At 43.4% G+C, this 21,957-nt stretch overlaps 1 protein-coding gene across 1 annotated transcript; it reads right to left on the minus strand.

Moving 5' to 3' along the window:
• Positions 1 to 8,636: 8,636 nt before the first annotated feature.
• Positions 8,637 to 21,136, minus strand: LOC121875574 (complement receptor type 1-like). The gene is made up of 18 exons (XM_042380164.1): positions 20,948 to 21,136; positions 19,542 to 19,629; positions 19,161 to 19,276; positions 17,992 to 18,195; positions 16,886 to 17,065; positions 16,654 to 16,775; positions 16,416 to 16,503; positions 15,628 to 15,707; positions 15,031 to 15,151; positions 14,018 to 14,215; positions 13,626 to 13,705; positions 12,806 to 12,926; positions 12,067 to 12,270; positions 11,189 to 11,268; positions 10,805 to 10,925; positions 10,379 to 10,576; positions 9,164 to 9,343; positions 8,637 to 8,800 (listed from the first exon to the last, which is right to left on the minus strand). The coding sequence occupies exons 1-18, from the start codon at positions 21,132 to 21,134 to the stop codon at positions 8,727 to 8,729; spliced, it is 2,442 nt and encodes an 813-aa protein (XP_042236098.1). The 5' UTR covers positions 21,135 to 21,136; the 3' UTR covers positions 8,637 to 8,726.
• Positions 21,137 to 21,957: the final 821 nt, after the last annotated feature.

Genomic DNA, 21,957 nt, shown 5'->3' on the forward strand with positions numbered 1-21,957 from the left:
AAACAAATATTTTTCCTTTAGCTTCCAGTGTACAGAGGAAAGCCTTGAGCTGTGTAAGTTATGTTTTGCCCTGAGAGGTGAGAAGGGAAATTGACTTTGAGCAGAAGATGACTGCCTTGCTTTACGGGAAGGGTGGGGAGAGGAGTGATGGAGAAGAGAAGTAGAGGAGGGATGGAGGGGGGGGGGTAGTAGTAGAGGAGAGGCAATAAACAGTGGATGGGAAAGGAGAGAAGTGGGGAAGGTAAGGAGGGTGGAGGAAAGAGAAGATTGACGAGGATCTAGGGAGATGGAAGGGATGGGATGGAAGGGATAGAGGGAAGGATGGGAGGGAGGTAGGAAGTTGCGAGGATAATAGACAGAAGGAGTTGGAGGAAACAAGAGAAAAAGAATTTACGAGCGAGAAAGAAAAATGTAGATTGGGAGAGGAGGAGAGAAAGGGGAAGGAAGACAAAGAAGGGAGAGAGAAAGGAAGGAAGTTGTGGCGGGGCAAAGGGAGGGAGAAAGGGGGTTAAGTAATTGGTAATGACTTGTGTATGACTATGTTACTGGAGCCTTCTTTCCCTCCCTCCCTCCCTGTATACCCTTCAGAACTAAACGTAATGACGGCCCCAACAAGTCATAACCACCTGTATGTTGTTAAGTATTGTATGAAATGTTTTTTTTGTATAGAAATCCGGGTGGTTGTAGAGAGAGAGAGAGAGAGAGAGAGAGAGAGAGAGAGAGAGAGAGAGAGAGAGAGAGAGATTTTTGTGTTGGGTGTATATAGCCTCTACCTATGCCGTAACTATTCGTGTGTGATGATGTGTAAACAATGACTCATAATATTTGTGTGAGTCGTGTAGGGAGAGAGAGAATGATTTCCTTTTATCCTCTTGTCTTTGTGAAGAGAGAGAGAAGGGAGTGAATTGAAAGAATGCCTTCAGGATTTCTATTGCCGCTGTCAGCTCCTTTCAAACACCTAAACTATTGTGTTAAGGAATTTTATTGCAAACAGCCTCGTGTGTGTGTGTGTGTGTGTGTGTGTGTGTGTGTGTGTGTGTGTGTGGTGTGGGGGGGGGGATGTGTTCAGACTATTGTGTACACGATTTTAATAAACAAACATTCAAACATACTAGTGTGTATTCTAGAAGGAGAATATACATCTCCTGGTGTAGTGGGTGAAAGAGAGAGACAGAGACAAGGAAGAAAGAGAATTTGTGTGTCTCTAAAGGGAGTTGGTGGCCGCTCTCAACAACTCTCGCGTTCCCAAACCAGTCTGCGTGTAAATTGTACCTATAACCATTCTTGTTACAATCTATAATCGCTATATGAGAGAAGAGAGAGTCACAACAGGGTGGTCCCTATTGGTAAACTCTCTCCAACAATGGGCAGGCAGAGAACACACACGCATATCCTCTTTCCTCGCTTCTATAGTTGTGTCAAACCCCCAGACCTGTCGGAGGAGCTACTGGACTGTGAAGAGAGACGTCCAACACATTCTCTAGGCAGGCCAATCCCAGCTCTCTGTTCCTGGAAATGGTAGAGGCGAGAGTTCATGCACGTATATACATATAACAATAAGGATGGTTGCGACAGAGAGGCAGTGGTGTGGTGTGGTCGTTTGAATATCTTTTGTAAGGCAGTGTTTGTTTGTGAAGCTAGCTAGTTTGTTGTGAGGAGGGCTAGTTTGTTGTGAGGAGGGCCAGTTTGTTGTGAGGAGGGCTAGTTTGTTGTGAGGAGGGCCAGTTTGTTGTGAGGAGGGCCAGTTTGTTGTGAGAAGGGCCAGTTTGTTGTGAGGAGGGCCAGTTTGTTGTGAGGAGGGCCAGTTTGTTGTGAGGAAGGCCAGTTTGTTGTGAGAAGGAAGGCCAGTTTGTTGTGAGGAGAGCCAGTTTGTTGTGAGAAGGAAGGCCAGTTTGTTGTGAGGAGGTGGGAGAGGTTGGTGTGAGTTTATGAGAGGGCGACTTCTACCTCTTGTCCTTTCACAATCAAACACCTATGACCAAAGTTTCCTTTACCAAACCTCCTCCTCCTTACTCTCTATATCCTCCCCCTCGTGCTCCTTATTCTTCAACTAAATACTTTTATTTTGGTTTATCTCTCTCTCTCTCTCTACTGATTCGTCTCCCACTTCCTTTCCACTCTGAGATTAGGTTATATAATACGCCATCCTATCTTAACCTAACCTAACCTAACCTATACTATTCAGCGTGCCTAATCTAACTTAAAGTAACGTACTTAACATACCTAACCTAACCTACTCAACGTACCTAACCTAACCTAACCTAAGCCAGTTTTAATGAGCCTCCGTTTTAATAGACTCCAGACCCTATTGCGTACGAGGTGTCATAAACCAATAACAATGTTAATAAATAAGGCTAAGATAAGAGTAAACACGTGAGAGATCATTAAACAATTAATTGCAGGTGGTTAAGAGAGAGAGAGAGAGGGAGAGAGAGAGAGAGAGAGAGAGAGAGAGAGAGAGAGAGAGAGAGAGAGAGAGAGAGAGAGAGAGAGCGAGAGACCTTCAACCAACCTAACATCTTGACCACACAACTTCCGCCTCTTCACTGTCCTATACAATGGCTGAGGCCCAAAACATTACATTTCGTGTGGATTGTCATTTTTTTCCCCCACACTCTCCCTCCTCCCCAAATAAAAAGGTCCAGAGTTATAGTTCTGTGTCAGGAGGTATGATTCCGGTGTCACAGTTGACCACGAGAGGTAAATATGACGCGTTATTGACATTTCCAACTTGGGAGGAAATTTGACTCTTTAATCGTGGCCGGTTTATAACAAAAGAGCGGCGTGAGACAACCGTTAGACAACCCATTTTGGTTCATCTCAGTAATGACGCAAGAGATCCCTTGTTACCCCCGACCCTGGAGGTGTGTGTGTGTGTGTGTGTGTGTGTCGCATCGTCGGCTAACAGAGTTAATCTTTCAGGAAGGCGAAGTTTCCATCATTTCCTAAATCAGGCTGGGAGAGGGTAGGGAGTAGTGAGCAGAGGGGGGGGGGGAGGGATTGTTGGTTACCTAAGGATTTTCTACGCTATATTCCCTCGTGTGTAGTGACTCTCGTGGCTCCTCTGTGTGTCCTGGCTTATGAAACACAACTTGTCGTGTGTAATTTTAATGCTTTGGTTTGGGTGGCGTTATTTAAAGTACAGTACGGACGTTTGGATGTCTGATAGTGGACGTTACTGGTTATTTACTCTTTAACGGACAGTACCAGCTACCTTCTTCCTTATGGACAGTACCAACGCTGCCCCAGGCTCGTATGGAACTCCCTGATCTCGTCCCTACTTTCTCGATCCCTAGATGAACGTATAAACGCCCGTCCACTGTTAGGATTCACCGTAATTTCCTTCTTTCGGTGAATTCGATTTATCTAAAGTGTGTGTAAGTTATTTTTACCTCAACCTACGAGCCCATCAGTCAATTCCGAGAACTATGAATTCACGACTTAAGAGGAAAACACTTCCCTCAATTGACCGAACAAAAACTCCAAATCAATTCCTCTATTCAAAACGCGGCCGTGACGTCACTCCTACACCACTAATCTTGACACGGAGAAAAGTTCGCGTCCTCACCCCACTCCTCAAAACTGAACCGGAGCGAAAATTATTCCTTTTTAATGAACTACTTAGTAAGTTTCAGGAGTAAGCAGTAATATGTAGTTGGAAGTCCCAGGTTGCTGATCTGACTTTCTGCCTCATTTATACACAATTGCAGGGTCTCAATTGTCTCTCTGACTTTGACAACACAACACAACATACATATATCGTTTCTCACTATTAATCTCTTTTTTTATGGTCCTTTATTATTATTATTATAATTATTATTATTTTATTATTATTTTATTATATTTTTATTTAATACTTTTTTATAATTGTTTATTATTTTTCATTAATTATTATTATTATTATTATTATTATTATTATTATTATTATTATTATTATTATTATTATTATTATTATAATATTTTCGCCCCCAGGCCCTGATGTGGGTCATTGACCTGTGCCCTGGTGGGCTAATCCCGCAAAAAAAGAGAGTTTTAAACCTTCTTGGGACGAAATATACTGCCTTACGATGCAGTATATGGTAGTGGCGGCGTTGAGGAAGGGAGAGTGACATGGCCAAGAAGAGGCAGTATTGCTCGTTGATGAACACGTCACTTGGGTCATCCCTCACCATGGTAGTCTTTATTACCAGAAAATTTGCTCACTGTCCCGAGTTAGAGTATTCGTGGGTGGCTTCCCTCTTGGCACTGTCGGACAAGAATGTGGCCACCATTGTTCAGTGGCACTGTTGAGAGGCATTGTGGCTGGTACTGATGAGTGGCACCGTTGAGACACACTCTGGCTAGCATCGTTGTTAGCACTGTTGGGTGGCACTCTGGCTGGCATTATTGGGCAGTACTGTACTGTATGTCGGCACTCCTGAAAAATACTGTTAGGTGGCACTGTTGAGAGGCATTGTTGGGTGGGGTGGCACTGTTGAGCGGTAGTGTTGGGTGGCACTGTGCCCGCAGCCTGGCAACACGTCATTGTGATGATATACGAGTCATTTATACTACCCGGAGATAAAGGGGAGGGAATTTGCAGCATCCCGTCTCTCTCTCTCTCTCTCAATATTCCTCCCCCTCCCTCTCCTCCACTCTCTCCCTCTTCCCTCCCCAGCCTCTTTCCGTCTTCCTCCTCTCGTTTTCCCACTTCCTCTCTTCTATGCCACATCCTTTCCTCTTCCACCTTCCCCCTTTCACCCTCTCCTTCCCACCCTATTCCTCCCAATCCCTCCCTTCTTACTCCCCCACCTCTCCCTTCCAGCTTTTCCTTTCATCCTTTCCTTTCTTATTCTCTCCCACCTTCTCCCTCCCGCCTCTTCCTCCCATCTTTCCCCCCTCCTCTCTTCCATCCTCTTTCTCCCACTCTGTACTTCCCATCCTCTCTCTCCCATCCTCTCCCTTCTCCCTCGCCCTCCCATCTCCTTCCTTCTTACTCTCCCTCTCTCTTCTCTTGCCTGAAATATGACGGACGGGGCCAAGATGAGAGATACGGCCTAATGGACCGCCGCTGGCCCGTTAAACACCCAAATCCACGCGTATGAGGGCATGGAGGACGCTGATTGGTCCGTCTATTATCACGACGTCTTTCTGAGATTCTCGTGGACCAGCTGGCCTCGCAGGGATACTGGTGAACCAGCTGGCCTCGCAGGGATACTGGTGAACCAGCTGGCCTTGCAGGGATGCTGGTGAACCAGCTGGCCTCGCAGGGATACTGGTGAACCAGCTGGCCTTGCAGGGATGCTGGTGAACCAGCTGGCCTCGCAGGGATAATGGTGGACTAGCTGGCCTCGTAATGATATACGTACAGTTGGTAGGACTCTAGCAGGACATTACTGTGCCCTCGTCAGCCAGGGGACTGTGGAACGTGTGTGTGCAGTGTTGTAATTGGTGCGCCACCCAGCCATTATTGCTCACTTATACTTACATACCTACACTACGTACTTAATGAACGTGTGTATGGGAGTACTTAAGCTGACAGGCGTGCATGTACACACACACACACACACACACACACACACACAGGAATGATGGACTTCTTTAGGTAAGTGTAGATCGAATACATTATATACTCTCTCTCTCTCTCTCTCTCTCTCTCTCTCTCTCAATAACTTGGAGCCGGGGCGGAGTGAGAGCAACTTTCTTGACACTAATGAGCAATATATTGTCTCTAGCTACCTCTTTAGCGCAGGACAGGAAGGTAGGGAAGGGGTGGAGAGAAGCGAAAAAGAGAGAGAAGGGGGACGAGGGGGAAGGTAGAGAGACGGGAAAAGAAAGCGAGAGGGGGAAGAGAGAGAGAGAGAAAGGAGAAAAAAATAAGGATTGGAAAGTCTAGAGAGAGAGAGAGAGAGAGAGAGAGAGGCAAAAAGATATATGAGAGGGAAGGAAAGGGAGAGATAGAGAGATGACCTTAGAAGTCCCGAGATAAATGTGGTAATACTGCACAGTCGGACTTGATTTCCGAGAAGTCCAAAGGCCAAGGGTGAGCTTTCATGAAGAGTCCGGTAAGCAAATTGGACGTAACATTGGACTTTTACTGTGTTAGCTGTGGGCAATAACGTGATGACACAACCAGTCCGACACGTCCCTTGAGTCAACTGGGACTTTTGTACACAAGACCAATATTGGACTCACATGAAATTCGACAGGTCCGATGATAAGTGTCCCCGGTCATCTTGAACCTAAAAGGACTTAATTTCAAGTCCGAAGTCAATAATAATGCCCATAATGGACTTGTAGATAATACTTGAAATTTCCAAAGACAAAAGTTACAACCGATTCTATTTCTTTATTCTATACATAAAAGAAATTAATTATCTAAAACCTCTGTAGTTACTTAATGGTCTTCTAATGGTCACGATATACAGTATACAGGTTAACGTGACTCAATGGAGGTTGAGAGCTCGTTGCTTACGGAGAGTAATGGTGCTCAGACCCCCGCTTGTGGCGTTTATTAATGGTGTTTAATGTCAACTACCTGAACGAAAAAGGTTATTCTTTGATCAAACCCATTAGGGATACATACTAATGGATTTTACTCTTGCAACCATTAGTGCGGCAGATAAATGGGTTCAAATATCCTCTCACTACAAAAAAAATATGAATTTGAACCCTATTTAGAGATATATACTGAAAGAAGGTCCCACAGGCCAGACGATCAGCTAGGAGCAGTGTGGATACAGCACACTGTACACTAAGCCTATTTTCGGTACTCGGGGAAGCAGCGTGGCCGGTACTTCACTTTACCGCATATAAATTCTCCAACTCTAAAGCTTGGTACCAATTCACAGCTGGGTGAATTGAGGCTATTCTAGGCTGGTAATAGTGACACCTGGTACAAGAAGGCAGCTGGTCCCAGGGGCAGTGCTCAGGGGAGAGCGGGTATCAAGGGACAGCTGGTATCAAGGGACAGCTGGTATCAAGGGACAGCTGGCATCAAGGGTAATGTTTTAGTCAAGGGACAGCTGGTATCAAGGGACAGCTGGTATCAAGGGACAGATGGTATCAAGGGTAATGTTTTAGTCAAGGGACAGATGGTATCAAGGGTAATGTCTTAGTCAAGGGACAGCTGGTATTTTTGTAAATATTAAAAGACCTCTTTCATGTTCTCTCTTCATTCGGGATTGTGGACTATATATTGATGTGTTATTAGTAGTTGTAGTGTTATGATTATTATTGTTGTTAGTAGTATTAGTTGTAATACTAGTACAATCTTTATTATTAATATTGTTTTAATGGTTGCCTCTCGTGTTCGAGGGCGGCTGGCCCTAAGATGTAGAAGCTGTCGCCAACACAACAACCACGCCACATGTTAACGAGATGTATGACCCAGTGTCAAGGAATAATCCAAGAAGACCGGACAACTCGCCAACTGCACTGGCTAACCAATACCCCGAAACACCATCCACAATTTCACCACAGATCTATTAATATTTACATTATTATCAACATTTAGGGAAGGTTGGACATAAAACTCTACGGACTTGGCGCCTCTCTCTACAATATCGAGTTCCCCGAGGACACCCTCCTCCCTCTCTTCCCAATATAACAAATGTCTCTAACTTTCAACCTCCTTCTTTTTCTACCTCACTTCCCCCTTTTTAATATTTTTTGTCCTTTTCCTGTCTTCCTCCATCTTCAGTTCGGACTTATACATCTACCCTCCTTTATTGTACGTAAACGTTTAAAGGTCTGTGCATTGGTTCAAAACTAGGCTAATAGTCACATTGCAAACGTCTTTTGACTGACACTCACTCACACACACCAAAATAAGATGGTGCCAGCGTTGAACCCAACAAGTGGCCTCTTAATAGCTCAGTGGCTATGAATTACATTTTGCTTAACTCAGGAAAACTTAAATGAGACTGACTGTGGTTGGAGGTTTTGTCGTGAGCTGATATTCAAAGTGCCATACAACCAGAATTTTCGAGGGGAAATGTTTTTAAGCCTCCTCTGAAATACTGAAAAACTGTTTTCTATGAACCAAGGAAGAGTATTATAGAAAATGATAATATTTGAAGGATTGATACCTTAAAATGAATAACAGTGTTAACTGAGAAAAAATGTACAGTACTTAAGTTAATTGTCATTATTGTAGACAGACTTCAGTAGTAGTAGTAGTAGTAGTAGTAGTAGTAGTAAGTCTTATTAAGTAGCATATTCACTACTTACAAAAACAAGGGGATTATATGCACCTGGTCACACCATTCAATGACTTACTTTAATCACACATGATATGAAGGTTAATAGGGGATTAACCGTAAGTCGCCCTGACCTGACCTGACCTGCCTGTGTGTGTTGGTGCGGCCATTCTATAAGCAGATTAAGTATTTTATTAATTTTCCTTTACCGTCATCAAACTGACTTGCATAGTGTTTATCAATCCTTAAGTTAAATTATTATAGGACTGTTTCCCTATTAATATATAGAACTCATAACTGGTTGATATCTAAAGGAAACTGACATCGCTTTTTGCCTGTCCATAATCTGGTTCACTATAGTATTTTATAATTAATCTTATTAATAATTTTTGTTTATTCAGTCAATAGGGAAAAAATAATACCAAGATATAAGGAAATATAATTTAATGGTAACAAAATACAAAAATATATATTCATTTACAATTCAGTTCAATTTTCCACACAACAAAAACACCTTTTAGATTAATTTAGCAGCCAGTCATTCTCTCACACCACCTTACGACCACACCCACACATTAGCACCACACAGTTGAGACATAATAGTCGTAGAAAACTGAAAACTAAGAAGGGATGCAATTAATAAACTGTGTTGGATAAAAATTAGACAAAAAAATAAACTGTATGAATTAGTATATAAACACTGCCATAAAATTACAGTTTGAAAGATGGGAAAAATCTTTAAACGATAAGTTAATTAAAGACTCTGAAGGTAAATTTAAACAGTCTTAATTATATTCCAGGTGATGATAGATAAAAATTTCTAAACTGGTTGATTACAAAAGATTGTTAGGTACTTTATTAACAAGATATATGCATAATACTTTATATACTTTGATCATTGTAAAGCAAGAAATTGACCTAAGAATTGTGTTTTTTTTTTTGTTTTTTTTACTGTATCACTCTTTTATCAACGGGACACTTACGTATACAATGAGGTACTTCCGTCATGGACCAGTTGCCTTGATCACAGGTGGATGTTAGGACCGTCTCCCCCGTAGTGAAGTTCTCCCGACAGTAGTAATAGACAAGCGTCCCCCACACCCGGACCCCGGTATAGTTGTACATTGTGAGGTAAGGCGGATCAGGTGGCTGGGATGGGCAGGCTGTGGGGAGGGTGATAGGTAAGGTGGTGGGAAGGTCTGAATGGCTCTCTCTTCATTTTCTAACATAAGATAAGAAATTTTCACCCTACACAAAGTTTTTTTTGTATATTCAGTACATGGACATCTCACCTTGTACTCTAAAACAGAATAAACCTCTCATAATCGGATCACCTGAAGATTAACCGGATGACGTGAAGATTAACTTCCTTAACATTTTTTTTTTACCTGAATACTAACCACCCTAATCTAACCTAATACTTGGAGGCGTTATGGCGGTTAATCTTCTGGTGAAATAAAGTTGGGGGAGGGGGGAAATCCACAGGTAATAATAGCCATGCAGTAATGCTACCAAGGGGAGCAGCGACCGAGAGGATACAGTTTTAGCTAACAGTCCACCCAGCTGTAAAGGAGTAGATGACTTCACAGTTTGGGATGTGAAGGCGGGAGAGTGCAGTGTCGGCCACGCTACCTCCTTGCTTACCACAGGTTTAGTACAGTGTGCTGTATCCACATTGTCCCTAAAGGCCGTATCACACGGGCTGCCTAAGCCTGAGCATATTACTCTGGCAAGCTTTGTCCACTCCTGGACCAAACTCAGAGTCAACAGAAATCTCTTTTAACAGCTATTTTAAAAATTAATTATTCATTTTAAATGAGTTTATACTATTAGTTTGTGTATTACAAATAATGTCTGAATTGACTTCCTGTTTGTTTACAACTTTACCTCTGTACATCAATGGCTCTTCAAATTATTATATGGGCCAGGAAGGCTGAGGTTACATGAATAGAAAAAGTGAGACTAATGTCAGCTCCCTGGGATAATAAAGAGAGCAATAACTAGCACACCATTGCTAGCGTGGCCCTCTCCTTGCTGTTCGTGACCATGCTTGGACACGGGAACGCCGACTGTGCTTTGTCAACCAGGGGCACGGTGTAGTCTGTTCTGGGAAGTCTGCTCCCCTATCTCCACTTTCATTCTGAGCAACTAATCCCCAGACATAAGTCAGACCACCTGATCTAGATTAACATACTTACTTGGCATACACTTAAACTCGGGGTCCAGATCCTGCCAGTGTGTATCGTTGAGACACACAAGCTCCTCCTCTGAGACCCCCGTTGGCGAGGCCATGGTCCCGTCGCATTTGTAGATGACTGAGTGACCCATCCACATTGGCTGCTCCTTCCCGATCAACGAGCAATTTGCCGGTGGCTCCTGGGGTAGTGGTGGGCACTCTGAGGGAGGGGAGGGGTTAAGGTTAAGAGCTGATTTGTAGGAGGAGATGGATGAGTGTTGCAGGAAGTGGATGAGTGTTGTAAGAGGTGGATGAGTGTTGTAAGTTGACTACGGCAGACATGTAGAAAGATAGATGGAACAGTGTGTAAAAGTAAAACATAAAAATATACATATATACTTATACTCGTAAATATAAATAATGAACACAGTAAGGTGAGGGTTATGACCATATCTGCAGGTGAGGATATCTGGGTTCACGTTGGTCCAGTTCCCGCTCTCCTCACAGGTCACGGTCACGAAGGTGTTGAGGTCAGCGAGCTTCATCCCATCAACACACCCGAGTTCCACCTGTCAGTCGAGAATCATAGCATTACTAATGATAATGATATGCATAATGATGTTGACAATAATGATTTTACTACTTTTAATATTGATTATGATAATGATATAGATTATACAAATATCGATAATGATAATACAAATAATAATAATAACAATAACAACAAGATAAACTGAACAACAACAACAAGAATCATTCACCTGTTGACCCACACTCCCAGGTGGACCACAGGTGTGTTAGCCAAAATCACAGGTGGTTTTTGTTGACTTACCTGAGTGCCCCAAGTCCTGCTGGCTCCGTTCCAGGAGGATTCACCTGGTGCCTCTATTCTTGGAGGGTCCACGTTGCACACTATGAGCAGGGGGAGATGGGGTTAAGGGAAATCAATAACCATGGAAACAGGAAAGAATAAAGGAGAGAGAGAGAAGGAGGGGGGGTGGAGAACGAAGTAAGCATTGGTAACTTCACCGTGTACCGCCTCGTTGTTGTTCCAGGGCATGAAGGAACTATCGACAGTTTCCTTTGCGTCATTGGATTCTGTCTACCTGGTGTCACGGGATATTTTCTCCTCTGATATAACTGTCCCTCAAATGACACTATTAAAAGAATATTATTTATATTCTCTTCAATAAATGTCATCATAAGATATGTCCTTGTTATTTAAAGTCAGTAAATAGATTATTAAATTTGAAAAGATTTGTCACTGATAGCTATTCAAAATTTTACCTCCAGGCTTAAAATTCTTGGCATACATGTAAAATTACTTTCGCTGGTTCTTGGACAAGTTATAGATATTTTCCTATCCTTCTGTGCAAATGATAAATACTGTAATGGGGAAGAAACATCAAGGGTTGTATGAACGGTCGCACATAGCGGACCTGGGCTGGGTGTAAATTAATCATCACACCGTGTTGTTGAGTGATCCTCCTGAGCTACCCCCTCAACACCGAGACACACACACACACACACACACACACACATACCCTACTACTACTACTACTTTTCTGTCACTCGGCATCGAGTGTGTTGAGATCGTGGCAACTTCTACATTTTAAACGAATTCTTACCTTAGTGACCTTAGACTGGCCATTCTCGGTCACCTGTACCTGCCCCGATGACTGTTAATTAGTGTGGTGGAGGTGGACGTACCATTGTAACAGGCAGCATAGTTTGGGTCAATCTCGAACCAGCCGGAATCAACCAAGCATTTGAAGGTGGCGTAAGTAGCGCCCGTGGGTGCCTCCTGTCCCTCCACGCATTTAAACGTCACTGAGTCATTGACCCAGTAGGGGGGTTGAGCCCCCTCTATGATAGAGTTGGTGGGCTGTGGCGGCAGCGTCTGAGTCGGACAAACTGTAAGAGGTGAGAGTGGGGCGAGGTGAGCTCTTACATCTTGTAAAGTTGACTAAGTCTCGTGTAACTGCGTCAGCCACGTCCTCCATAAATCACTAAAAATGTTATGGAAAGATCGTATCGATTAATGCAACATTTTGTCAACATGTCAGAAAATTTTAATTAGTGATGGTGGTCTTATTATTATAAACAAAATATAATATACATCACAGGGTTTTGATAGGGTACATTTACCCTACAGATGTACAGAGCAGAAGAGAAAGGCAACAGAAGAAATAAGAACGTGACGAGGGCTGTGCGGAAGTCGATCTTTCAACATGTATATCTTTGATCTATTACCAACGACGTCACTGTAATACATCCATTCCTTATTTGTTGATCACAGTAACTTATTAATAACTGAATACCATCATCCTTTGATAGTTACGTCACCTTAAATTAGAAATAACTGTTTGCAGACAAAACACATTAAGTGGATCCTAAAATATAGACCAATCAGGATGTGAGGAGAGAACCACGAAGGAGGAGTACCTACGTTTCCTACAGGTGAGGAGGGAGGTGTCGATAGTAGTCCATGTAAGGTCGTCCTCACAGGTCAAGGTAAAAGTTGTGTTTAGATCACTGAACACATAATCATCAGGGCAAGAGACCGTTACCTGCGGAGACAGACGATCATTAGCGGGCTCCTGTACCTCAAACCTGAGACAAACACGTAACATATTTCTCTCTCTCCCTTTCTCTCACTCTACTTATTACCCCCCCTCTCTCTCTCTCTCATCTACTTCAACATTCAGTTAATCGTCCACTGTTCCAATCACTGAGACTTACACTCCTGGGCGACTAAATCACCACCACCTCTCCTCCTTATCTTCTCCATTTAAATTATTATCATTCATATCCTTCTACTTCCCTTCTCTGGATATTTTCATCACTTAGCTTTCATCCACATTGATTATATCTCTGCTCTTCTAGCCTTTCACACTCAATCAATAAACAAGTTAACATTTTATATTATGATTTCAGTGAAACCTTCATTTGCTCTTACCCTCCGAGGCTCTATTGACTTTACTCCCTTCACTTTCCCCCGCTCATTGGGCGGTCATCTAAGCTCCTCTCATTTATTGTCTGTTTAATTACTGCTTTCTTATCATCCTCACTGCTGCTATGTATGATCAAACACTCAAGGGCAGATTGTAGTTGAGTGAGAGGTGAGGTTGTTGTATCCTTATGCTTATGATGATAATAATATTATTATTATAATTACTGAGAAGAAGAAACATTCCCCTGACGACCCATAATCCCAGGCATACCACAGGTGTGCTCACAAAAATCACACCTAAACTTTGTTGACTTACCTGAGTGCTCACGATTCTGGTGACTTGGTTCCACGTGGAGTTGCCTGGCTCTGCTATTGTAGGAGGGTCTGCACTACACACTGTGGAGAGACAGGAGAAATAAGAGGAAGAAAGGGAGAAGGATCAAAACAAAAGAGAATTAAAAAAAATTTGTAACTTTCTTTCATAGAACTGAGTACCTATAACTACATCATTCTCAGTACTTATGAAAAATACCGGTACGTCTTTTCTGAGTACTTATAATAACTATGTCCTTTCTGAGTACTGAGAATAACTACCCCTTCTCTGAGTACCTACAACTACGTCTTCTGTAACTATGAACCTTGTAAATAATTTAGTCCTTTCTGAGTACTTCTAACTACGAAATTGTTCTAGTGTCTGTAACTACGTACCATTGTAGCAAGCAAAGTTTGGGTCAAGGGCGGACCATCCAGTGGTAGTGGAGCAGTTGATCCAGACAGCTGTTAGACTCATTTCGGATTCTTGACCCGGGCCACACATGAAGGTCACGTTGTCCCCGACCCAGTATGGATATTCACCCCCCATTTGAATGGAGTTAGCAGGCACCGTCGGGAAGGTTCCATTGCATGCTGTAAAAGTGAGTGAGTGAGGCTGAAGGAAGGGATTGCGAGGGTGAAGTAATAAGATGTGAGACTGGGAGAGTCTGTGAAAGGCAACGACACTGACCAGTGGTGAAGGGAGGAGCGACAAGGCTTCTGGTGACGAAGGCCAAAATAGCTAAGTGTTCAAACTCTTTTAGTCCTTTGGAGGACGAAATTAATGGTAAAACAGTTAAGGATAATGCGACATGAAAACTTCAGTTGTTGGTGATTCGCAGGTAAGGTACTTGGATCCTGCCTTTTGTACTACAGAATGGATATCGAATCCTTGGAAAGCATTCGGGGGAGGATGACAAGGCTAATCCCGGGCATTAGAAACCTTGAGTATAGATGAGTGGAACAAGTTACCATCATTAACTCGAACACGCTGGGTAGCTTCAAATATAGGTTAGATGTATATATGAGCGATAGTGGTTGGGTGTAACGGGGCTGACTAATATGGGCCAATAGGCCTGCTGAAGTTTCCTTATTATGTTCTTATGTGTGAATGAGTGAGTGAGGAAGAGAGTAAATGAGTGTGTGTGAATGAACGTGTGAGCGAGTGAAACTGGCCTCGATACCGCCTTCAATTCTTCAACCATAAAATTAGTTGCAGCTGAGTGAACTTGGGGTGCGAACCAGCTACCCTTAGGACAAGATACAAATTCTTTACCCATTCGGCCACCGCATCTTCATATAGTAATGCAGTAACTCAGGCTCAAGGAAAGACCCCGTTGAATGTAATATGAAATCACCACGAGGAGGAAGTGCCTACTTAGCCAACAGACGGGGAGAATGGTACTTACTTTCTCTGCAGACGAGGAGAGAGGGGTCGGTGTAGGTCCAGTTACCATTATCCTCACAAGTCAATGTAATGACGGTGGACAGGTTCCCGAAGGCGTAGTTGGGGGGACAGGAAAGCTCCACCTGGAAGAGAGACAGTGTTTGACGGGCTCCTGTCTCTAGCAATCTATCTAGCTATGTATCTATCTATCTCAGTCTTCCTGTCTGCCTGGCTATTGTAACTATTATGGATATCCCTCATGTAACGAGGATGGCCGGCCACCTAGGCGTGAATTTGTTTAAGGCGTAGAAGCTGTCGCCAACACAACAACCACACCCTGAGTTAACGAGTTGCATGACCCAGTGTCAAGGAATAGTCCGAGAAGACTGGACACCTCGCCAACTGCACTGGCTAACCCTTACCCCAGGACACGAACCGCAAGTCGATTAACATCCAGGCCTCAAATTACTGTTGGGTAGCCAGAGACAAATGACGTAAAGAAACTTGCCCATAGATTCACCCTGTCCGAGGATCGAACTCGGGTTCGCTCGCTTGCAAGGTGAAAATGCTGATCATTACACCATAGTGTGTGTGTGTGTGTGTGTGTGTAACAACCCACCGTAGAGCCTTTAGTCCTGGTGAAACCGTCCCAATTGGAGCTGCCTGGAGCCGACACGTTCATCGGATCATCAACACACACTGGGGAAAAACGAAGAAATCACATTATTCAAAAACTTTATATATGGCAGCCTATATGACAGCCTTTGGTAGTCTCTCTTACGGCGGCGTCACGTGAACACCTCAACAACCAACGTTTCAAACCGGTTAAGCAAATCCGGCAATAGAACAGGTAATTCCAACTAGCATTCCCGATGTCTCTCAATTCCTACACGTCGGTCTTCACTAACTCGAACGTGACATCACTTAAGAGAAGATTTATTAATATATTTGAATTAAAAATACAGTACCGTTTTTTTAATAGGTATTATTAGTAAACTATAATACAGTAATACCATAATACCGCCTTTAGCTCTCATTATAGTCCAGTTTAGCTGTTTACATCTTGATATGCTCTGTTTATAGCTTGGTATGACTCAGTGTAACCTCTGCCACGACCGTTTAATATAATCTAAACCGAGCATTGTCAATTTAGCCTTTGCCTCTTGATTTTAACCCAATGCAATCTGTTTATAGCTGACTATAGCATTGCATAGCTTCGTTGTAATAGCCAAGCTCTTTGCGTCTTCTTTTTAGCTTAGTTTGGTCACCTGTAGGTCATTAATAGCTTAATATAACTGATAGAACCTAAGTATTCTTGGTTGTAAACTGCTAAAGTCTCTCTCTCTCTCTCTCTCTCTCTCTCTCTCTCTCTCTCTCTCTCTCTCTCTCTCTCCTCAGTAGACTTACATAACAAACAGTCGATACTTTCCGCAAGTGTCCAGGTGTGGTCGTCAGCACAGGTCACATTCCAGGAGTTAATTAATTCCTGGCCGGCCTGTACAGATGAGAGAAAGAGACAAATGTAAATAACGAAGTATGTAAAAGGGGAGAGAAGACTCATAAAGACACCTTATTTAGAGTAGTAGTAGTAGTAGTGGTAGGAGAGGGTGGTAATAGAAGAAGTGGTGGTGGTGGTGGTACTTACAACAGTAGGCTCGATGTAGTGGGTTTCGTTGCATGTATAAGTAATGTTGGTTCCCAGGGCGTAGGTATCTGGTGTGGTACTCTGCTGGTTCAGTCCTAAGGCGGGCGGAGCACTGACACATCCTGGAGGAAAAGAAAAGGGGGGGGAGAGGTGAATTAATGATTGTGTGGGATAAAGGTGATATCTCTCTCTCTCTCTCTCTCTCTCTCTCTCTCTCTCTCTCTCGACTCACCTTCGTAGCAACTAGCATTCTCCCAACCCGTATCGTTGCAGTAGAGAAGAACATTCACCTCGCCTATGTCGTACATGTGATTGGCAATACAATCCATCTGTAGAAAATCGCCCACCTCGTAATCAGTTGCCGGGAGTTTAGTGACTGTGCCATTCTCGTGGTGAGGCAGCCCAAGGCAAACTGTGGGAGAGAGTTAGCACTGGGTGAGAGAGGGGGGGGGGTCTGTACCTGGTGCAAGTGTAGGATAGATATGAGACTGTTAGAGCTTTAAAAATGAGAGAGAGGAGGTGTAAGAGTGGTGAGTTTTGACGTCAGAAGTTTCAGGTAGTGGAAGAATGTGAAATAAGAGCTGTAGAAAGCCTTTTTAAGCTGAAAAGGGCTTTGACAAAGAAGAAACAGAGTAAAGCAAAGAAGAACACGAAGTGGGCAACAATATGTAGAATTCGATGATGAAATGAGTAATTATTTCGCTTTCCAGACCGACTTTGGGAAATAGATAACAAACGACACTACAGATCACCAAAACAAACATGAATAAATTGTTTCGTACAAAACCTAACCTAACATAACATAGGATCTCTTATGAGGGTAAACGACGTCTTAAATGAAACAGCAAATTTTACCATATACGAATTATCTTCTATTAACTTGTAACAATAGAATAAAAACTTGTACCAACAGAAAAGATAAGTTGTCCTATATCTCCAAAAGGTCCCTATTTAGCGAGACATATACTGCATATATCACTCTGTCTAGTTCACTGTTTGTTACTTATATTTCCCCTATTTACACAAAGCACCGAGAGTTAGCAGAACTTACAATTGAGAAACAGAAACGGTGAAAGAAAGACAGGAAATAGATATATAGCAACAGACGGGGGAGGAGGAGGAGGGGGGAAAAGACAGACGGAGTAAGGGACAGAGACAAAGACAATACTATATTTACAGACAAACAAGAGACAGATATTTAGATAGAAGCAGGCAGAAGGACCGATAGACAGACAAACATAGACAGAAAGATGAATATTAACAGACAGAAAGAAGAAAAACACACACACAGACCGATACATATTTATACGGGTAAACAAAATGAAAAGAGACACTTACCATTACAAGGTTTTACTACAGGGGGGTCGTAGATGAAGGGTGGGTAAACAGTATCGTCTCTAATGCACGTAAGAGACTGAGTGGCCACTTCTCCTTCAGCTCCCATGTTATCCGGACAGGTAAAGTTAACCATTCCTCCCAGGTAACGGTGATCGCCATCTGAGGTGTTGGTGATTAGGTCTGGTGCGTCTATTTCTGGACAAACTGTTGGTGAAGAGAGAGGGAGACATTGTGATGGAGGGTTTGTTGGTGAGAGGGAGAAGGGGATTTTATTGGTAATGAAATGAAGGGGTGGGGATGATGGTGAGAGGGAGAGGGGGTAGGGCTGTTGTTGATGTGGAAGGTGGAGAAGTGTATTTTGGTGAGTGACTGTTAGTGAGAATGAGTGACTGTCAGTGAGAATGAGCAACTGTCAATGAGAATGAGTGACTGTCAGTGAGAATGAGTGACTGTTAGTGAGAATGAGTGACTGTTAGTGAGAATGAGTGACTGTTAGTGAGAATGAGCAACTGTCAATGAGAATGAGTGACTGTTAGTGAGAATGAGTGACTGTTAGTGAGAATGAGTGACTGTCAGTGAGAATGAGCAACTGTCAATGAGAATGAGTGACTGTCAGTGAGAATGAGCAACTGTCAATGAGAATGAGTGACTGTCAGTGAGAATGAGTGACTGTCAATGAGATTGAGTGACTGTCAGTGAGAATGAGCAACTGTCAATGAGAATGAGTGACTGTCAGTGAGAATGACTGTCAGTGAGAATGAGTGACTGTCAGTGAGAATTAGTGACTATCAGTGAGAATGAGTGACTGTCAGTGAGAATGAGTGACTGTCAGTGAGAATGAGTGACTGTCAGTGAGAATTAGTGACTATCAGTGAGAATGAGTGACTGTCAGTGAGAATGAGTGACTTTCAGTGAGAATGAGTGACTCAGTGAGAATGATCACAGTGAGAATGATGACTGTCAGTGAGACTGAGTGACTGTCAGTGAGAATGAGTGACTTTCAGTGAGAATGAGTGACTATGCTAACTGACTTATTTTCATTCCATAGCAACAGAAGCCACCTTTATCATATCTTTCAGTAATATATCAGAGTCAAATTCAACAAACTGCTATAAGAGAGAGAGAGAGAGAGAGAGAGAGAGAGAGAGAGAGAGAGAGAGAGAGCTGACCTTTAACCCGGTAACACTCGCCCACGGGAGGTAACCAGCTACCAAGGAGCCCGAGGCAGTAGACCCGTCGGTACGTCACGGTGATGTTGGCTTCGTAAAAGTATCCCTCCGTACAGCTGTGTTAATAATAATGATACTACTACTACTACTACTACTACTACTACTACTACTACTACTACTACTTCTTCTAATAATAGTAATAATGAAGAAAGGCATAAATCTTGTCTTTTGTGTTCATGAGATTTCGTGATGAAGAATATTATCAACTAAATGTTTCAATATGTAAATTAAGCCTAAAAAGATAAAGAGAATGAACAGAGAGACGTGTTACACAGACCACCTGGTAAATAAAGGAAGGTAAACAATGTAAATGAGACCTACTTGTAAAAGATTTCATTTAACAGATTAGTGTTATTGTCCCACGTCCTGCTCATGTTCAGTGTCGGCTCTGGGGGATCATCGTAGCAACCTGATGTAATTAAAAATATATATATATATATTACCATCAGAGTACATCCAGGTACAGGTATTGTAATTACGTATGTTATTATTATTTTTTATTATTATTATTATTATTATTATTATTATTATTATTATTATTATTATTATTATTATTATTATTATTATTATTATTATTATTATTATTATTATTATTATTATTATTATTATTATTATTATTATTATTATTATTTAATACGGTTAATACAAGAAAAACAAACATCTAACTAGCCATACCCAAAATACATACAGCTCACCTACCCAGTGTGTTAAGCTCACCAGACATAAATGAAGACTACACCAGCAGCCAAGACAGACTCACCAGCAGCCAAGACAGACTCACCAGCAGCCAAGACAGACTCACCAGCAGGAAAGACAGACTCACCAGCAGCCAAGACAGACTCACCAGCAGGGAAGGACCACCAGCAGCCAAGACAGACTCACCAGCAGCCAAGACAGACTCACCAGCAGCCAAGACAGACTCACCAGCAGCCAAGACAGACTCACCAGCAGCCAAGACACACTCACCAGCAGCCAAGACAGACTCACCAGCAGCCAAGACAGACTCACCAGCAGCCAAGACAGACCCACCAGCAGCCAAGACACACTCACCAGCAGCCAAGACAGACCACCAGCAGCCAAGACAGACTCACCAGCAGCCAAGACAGACTCACCAGCAGCCATGACAGACTCACCAACAGCCAAGACAGACTCACCAGCAGCCAAGACAGACTCACCAGCAGCCAAGACAGACTCACCAACAGCCAAGACAGACTCACCAACAGCCAAGACAGACTCCAGCAGCCAAGACAGACTCACAGCAGCCAAGACAGACTCACCAGCAGCCAAGACAGACTCACCAGCAGCAAGACAGACTCACCAGCAGCCAAGACAGACTCACCAGCAGCCAAGACAGACTCACCAGCAGCCAGACAGACTCACCAGCAGCCAAGACAGACTCACCAGCAGCCAAGACAGACTCACCAGCAGCCAAGACAGACTCACCAGCAGCAAGAAGACTACCAGCAGCCAAACAGACTCACCAGCAGCCAAGACAGACTCACCAACAGCCAAGACAGACTCACCAGCAGCCAAGACAGATTCACCAGCAGCCAAGACAGACTCACCAGCAGCCAAGACAGACTCACCAGCAGCCAAGACAGACTCACAGCAGCCAAGACAGACTCACCAGCAGCCAAGACAGACTCACCAGCAGCCAAGACAGACTCAGCAGCAGACAGACTCACCAGCAGGCAAGACAGACTCACCAGCAGCCAAGACAGACTCACCAGCAGGCCCGTACAGCTGACAAAATGCATGTGTGTAGGAGTTAGTGTTTATATCTGCCGCCAGGAACGTGGGTTGAGTGCCGTCGGTGGGGAAGTTGAGAGCTCTCCATGGTGTCGGGCCTACACTCTCCGCCGCTGTCAGTATGTCACCTTCCAACGTATAAATGCCACATAGTCCAATCACCATCTCCCCACCTGTGAGTTGGAGAAGATAAAGGTGAGATGATTTGAGGGGGAGATGGTAGGTTGGGGAAGGTGGTGAAGGGGAGGGAGGTGGTGGTGGGGGGTATGGTGAGGTGGGAGGTGGGGAGGTGGTGAGGTGGAAGTGATGAGGTGAATGGGGAAGTGATGGGTGGGAGGTGGAAGTGAAGGAGGTGGTAGGGTTGAGGTGAGATGGTAGGTGGGGAAGGTGGTGAAGGAGGGAGGTGGTGATGGAAGGGGTAGGTGGTGAGGTGGAAGGTAGTGATGGGGTGGGGTGGTGGGCTGAAGGAGGTGGTAGGGTTGAGGAGGTGGGGAAGGTGGTGTTGGTGTCAGTACCATTCTGTCCACCTCCTCCTGGGTTCTAACACAGTAAGGAAAAATTCTGAGTAGTATTGGGATTTGGAGATGACTGGGAGCAGCTCAGGTGTAACTTCGCCACTAATTATATTATTCATTCTCTGTTTACAAGACTATTATTATGACGTCACATGTTAAGGATAAAGCTTAACAATGAAATATTAAAATTTAAATCTCTCTCTCTCTCTCTCTCTCTCTCTCTCTCTCTCTCTCTCTCTCTCTCTCTCTCTCTCTCTCTCTCTCTCTCTCTCTCTCTCTACGTACGCTTTATTGAGACCGATCAGCACATCTGTGGATGAACTTGCACCTGATCCCTGAAAAGAAAAGAAAAAATCAAAGCCCATCTATCTATTGTATCTATCTATCTAAAGTACTCATATAGCAACCACCCCCAATAGGTACTGACACAACCACCCTCCCCCAATAGGTACTAACACCCAAGTCTAACAACC

This window comes from Homarus americanus, unplaced genomic scaffold, assembly GCF_018991925.1.
Source record: "Homarus americanus isolate GMGI-L3 unplaced genomic scaffold, GMGI_Hamer_2.0 scaffold28999, whole genome shotgun sequence".
Taxonomy (NCBI): Eukaryota; Metazoa; Arthropoda; class Malacostraca; order Decapoda; family Nephropidae; genus Homarus; species Homarus americanus.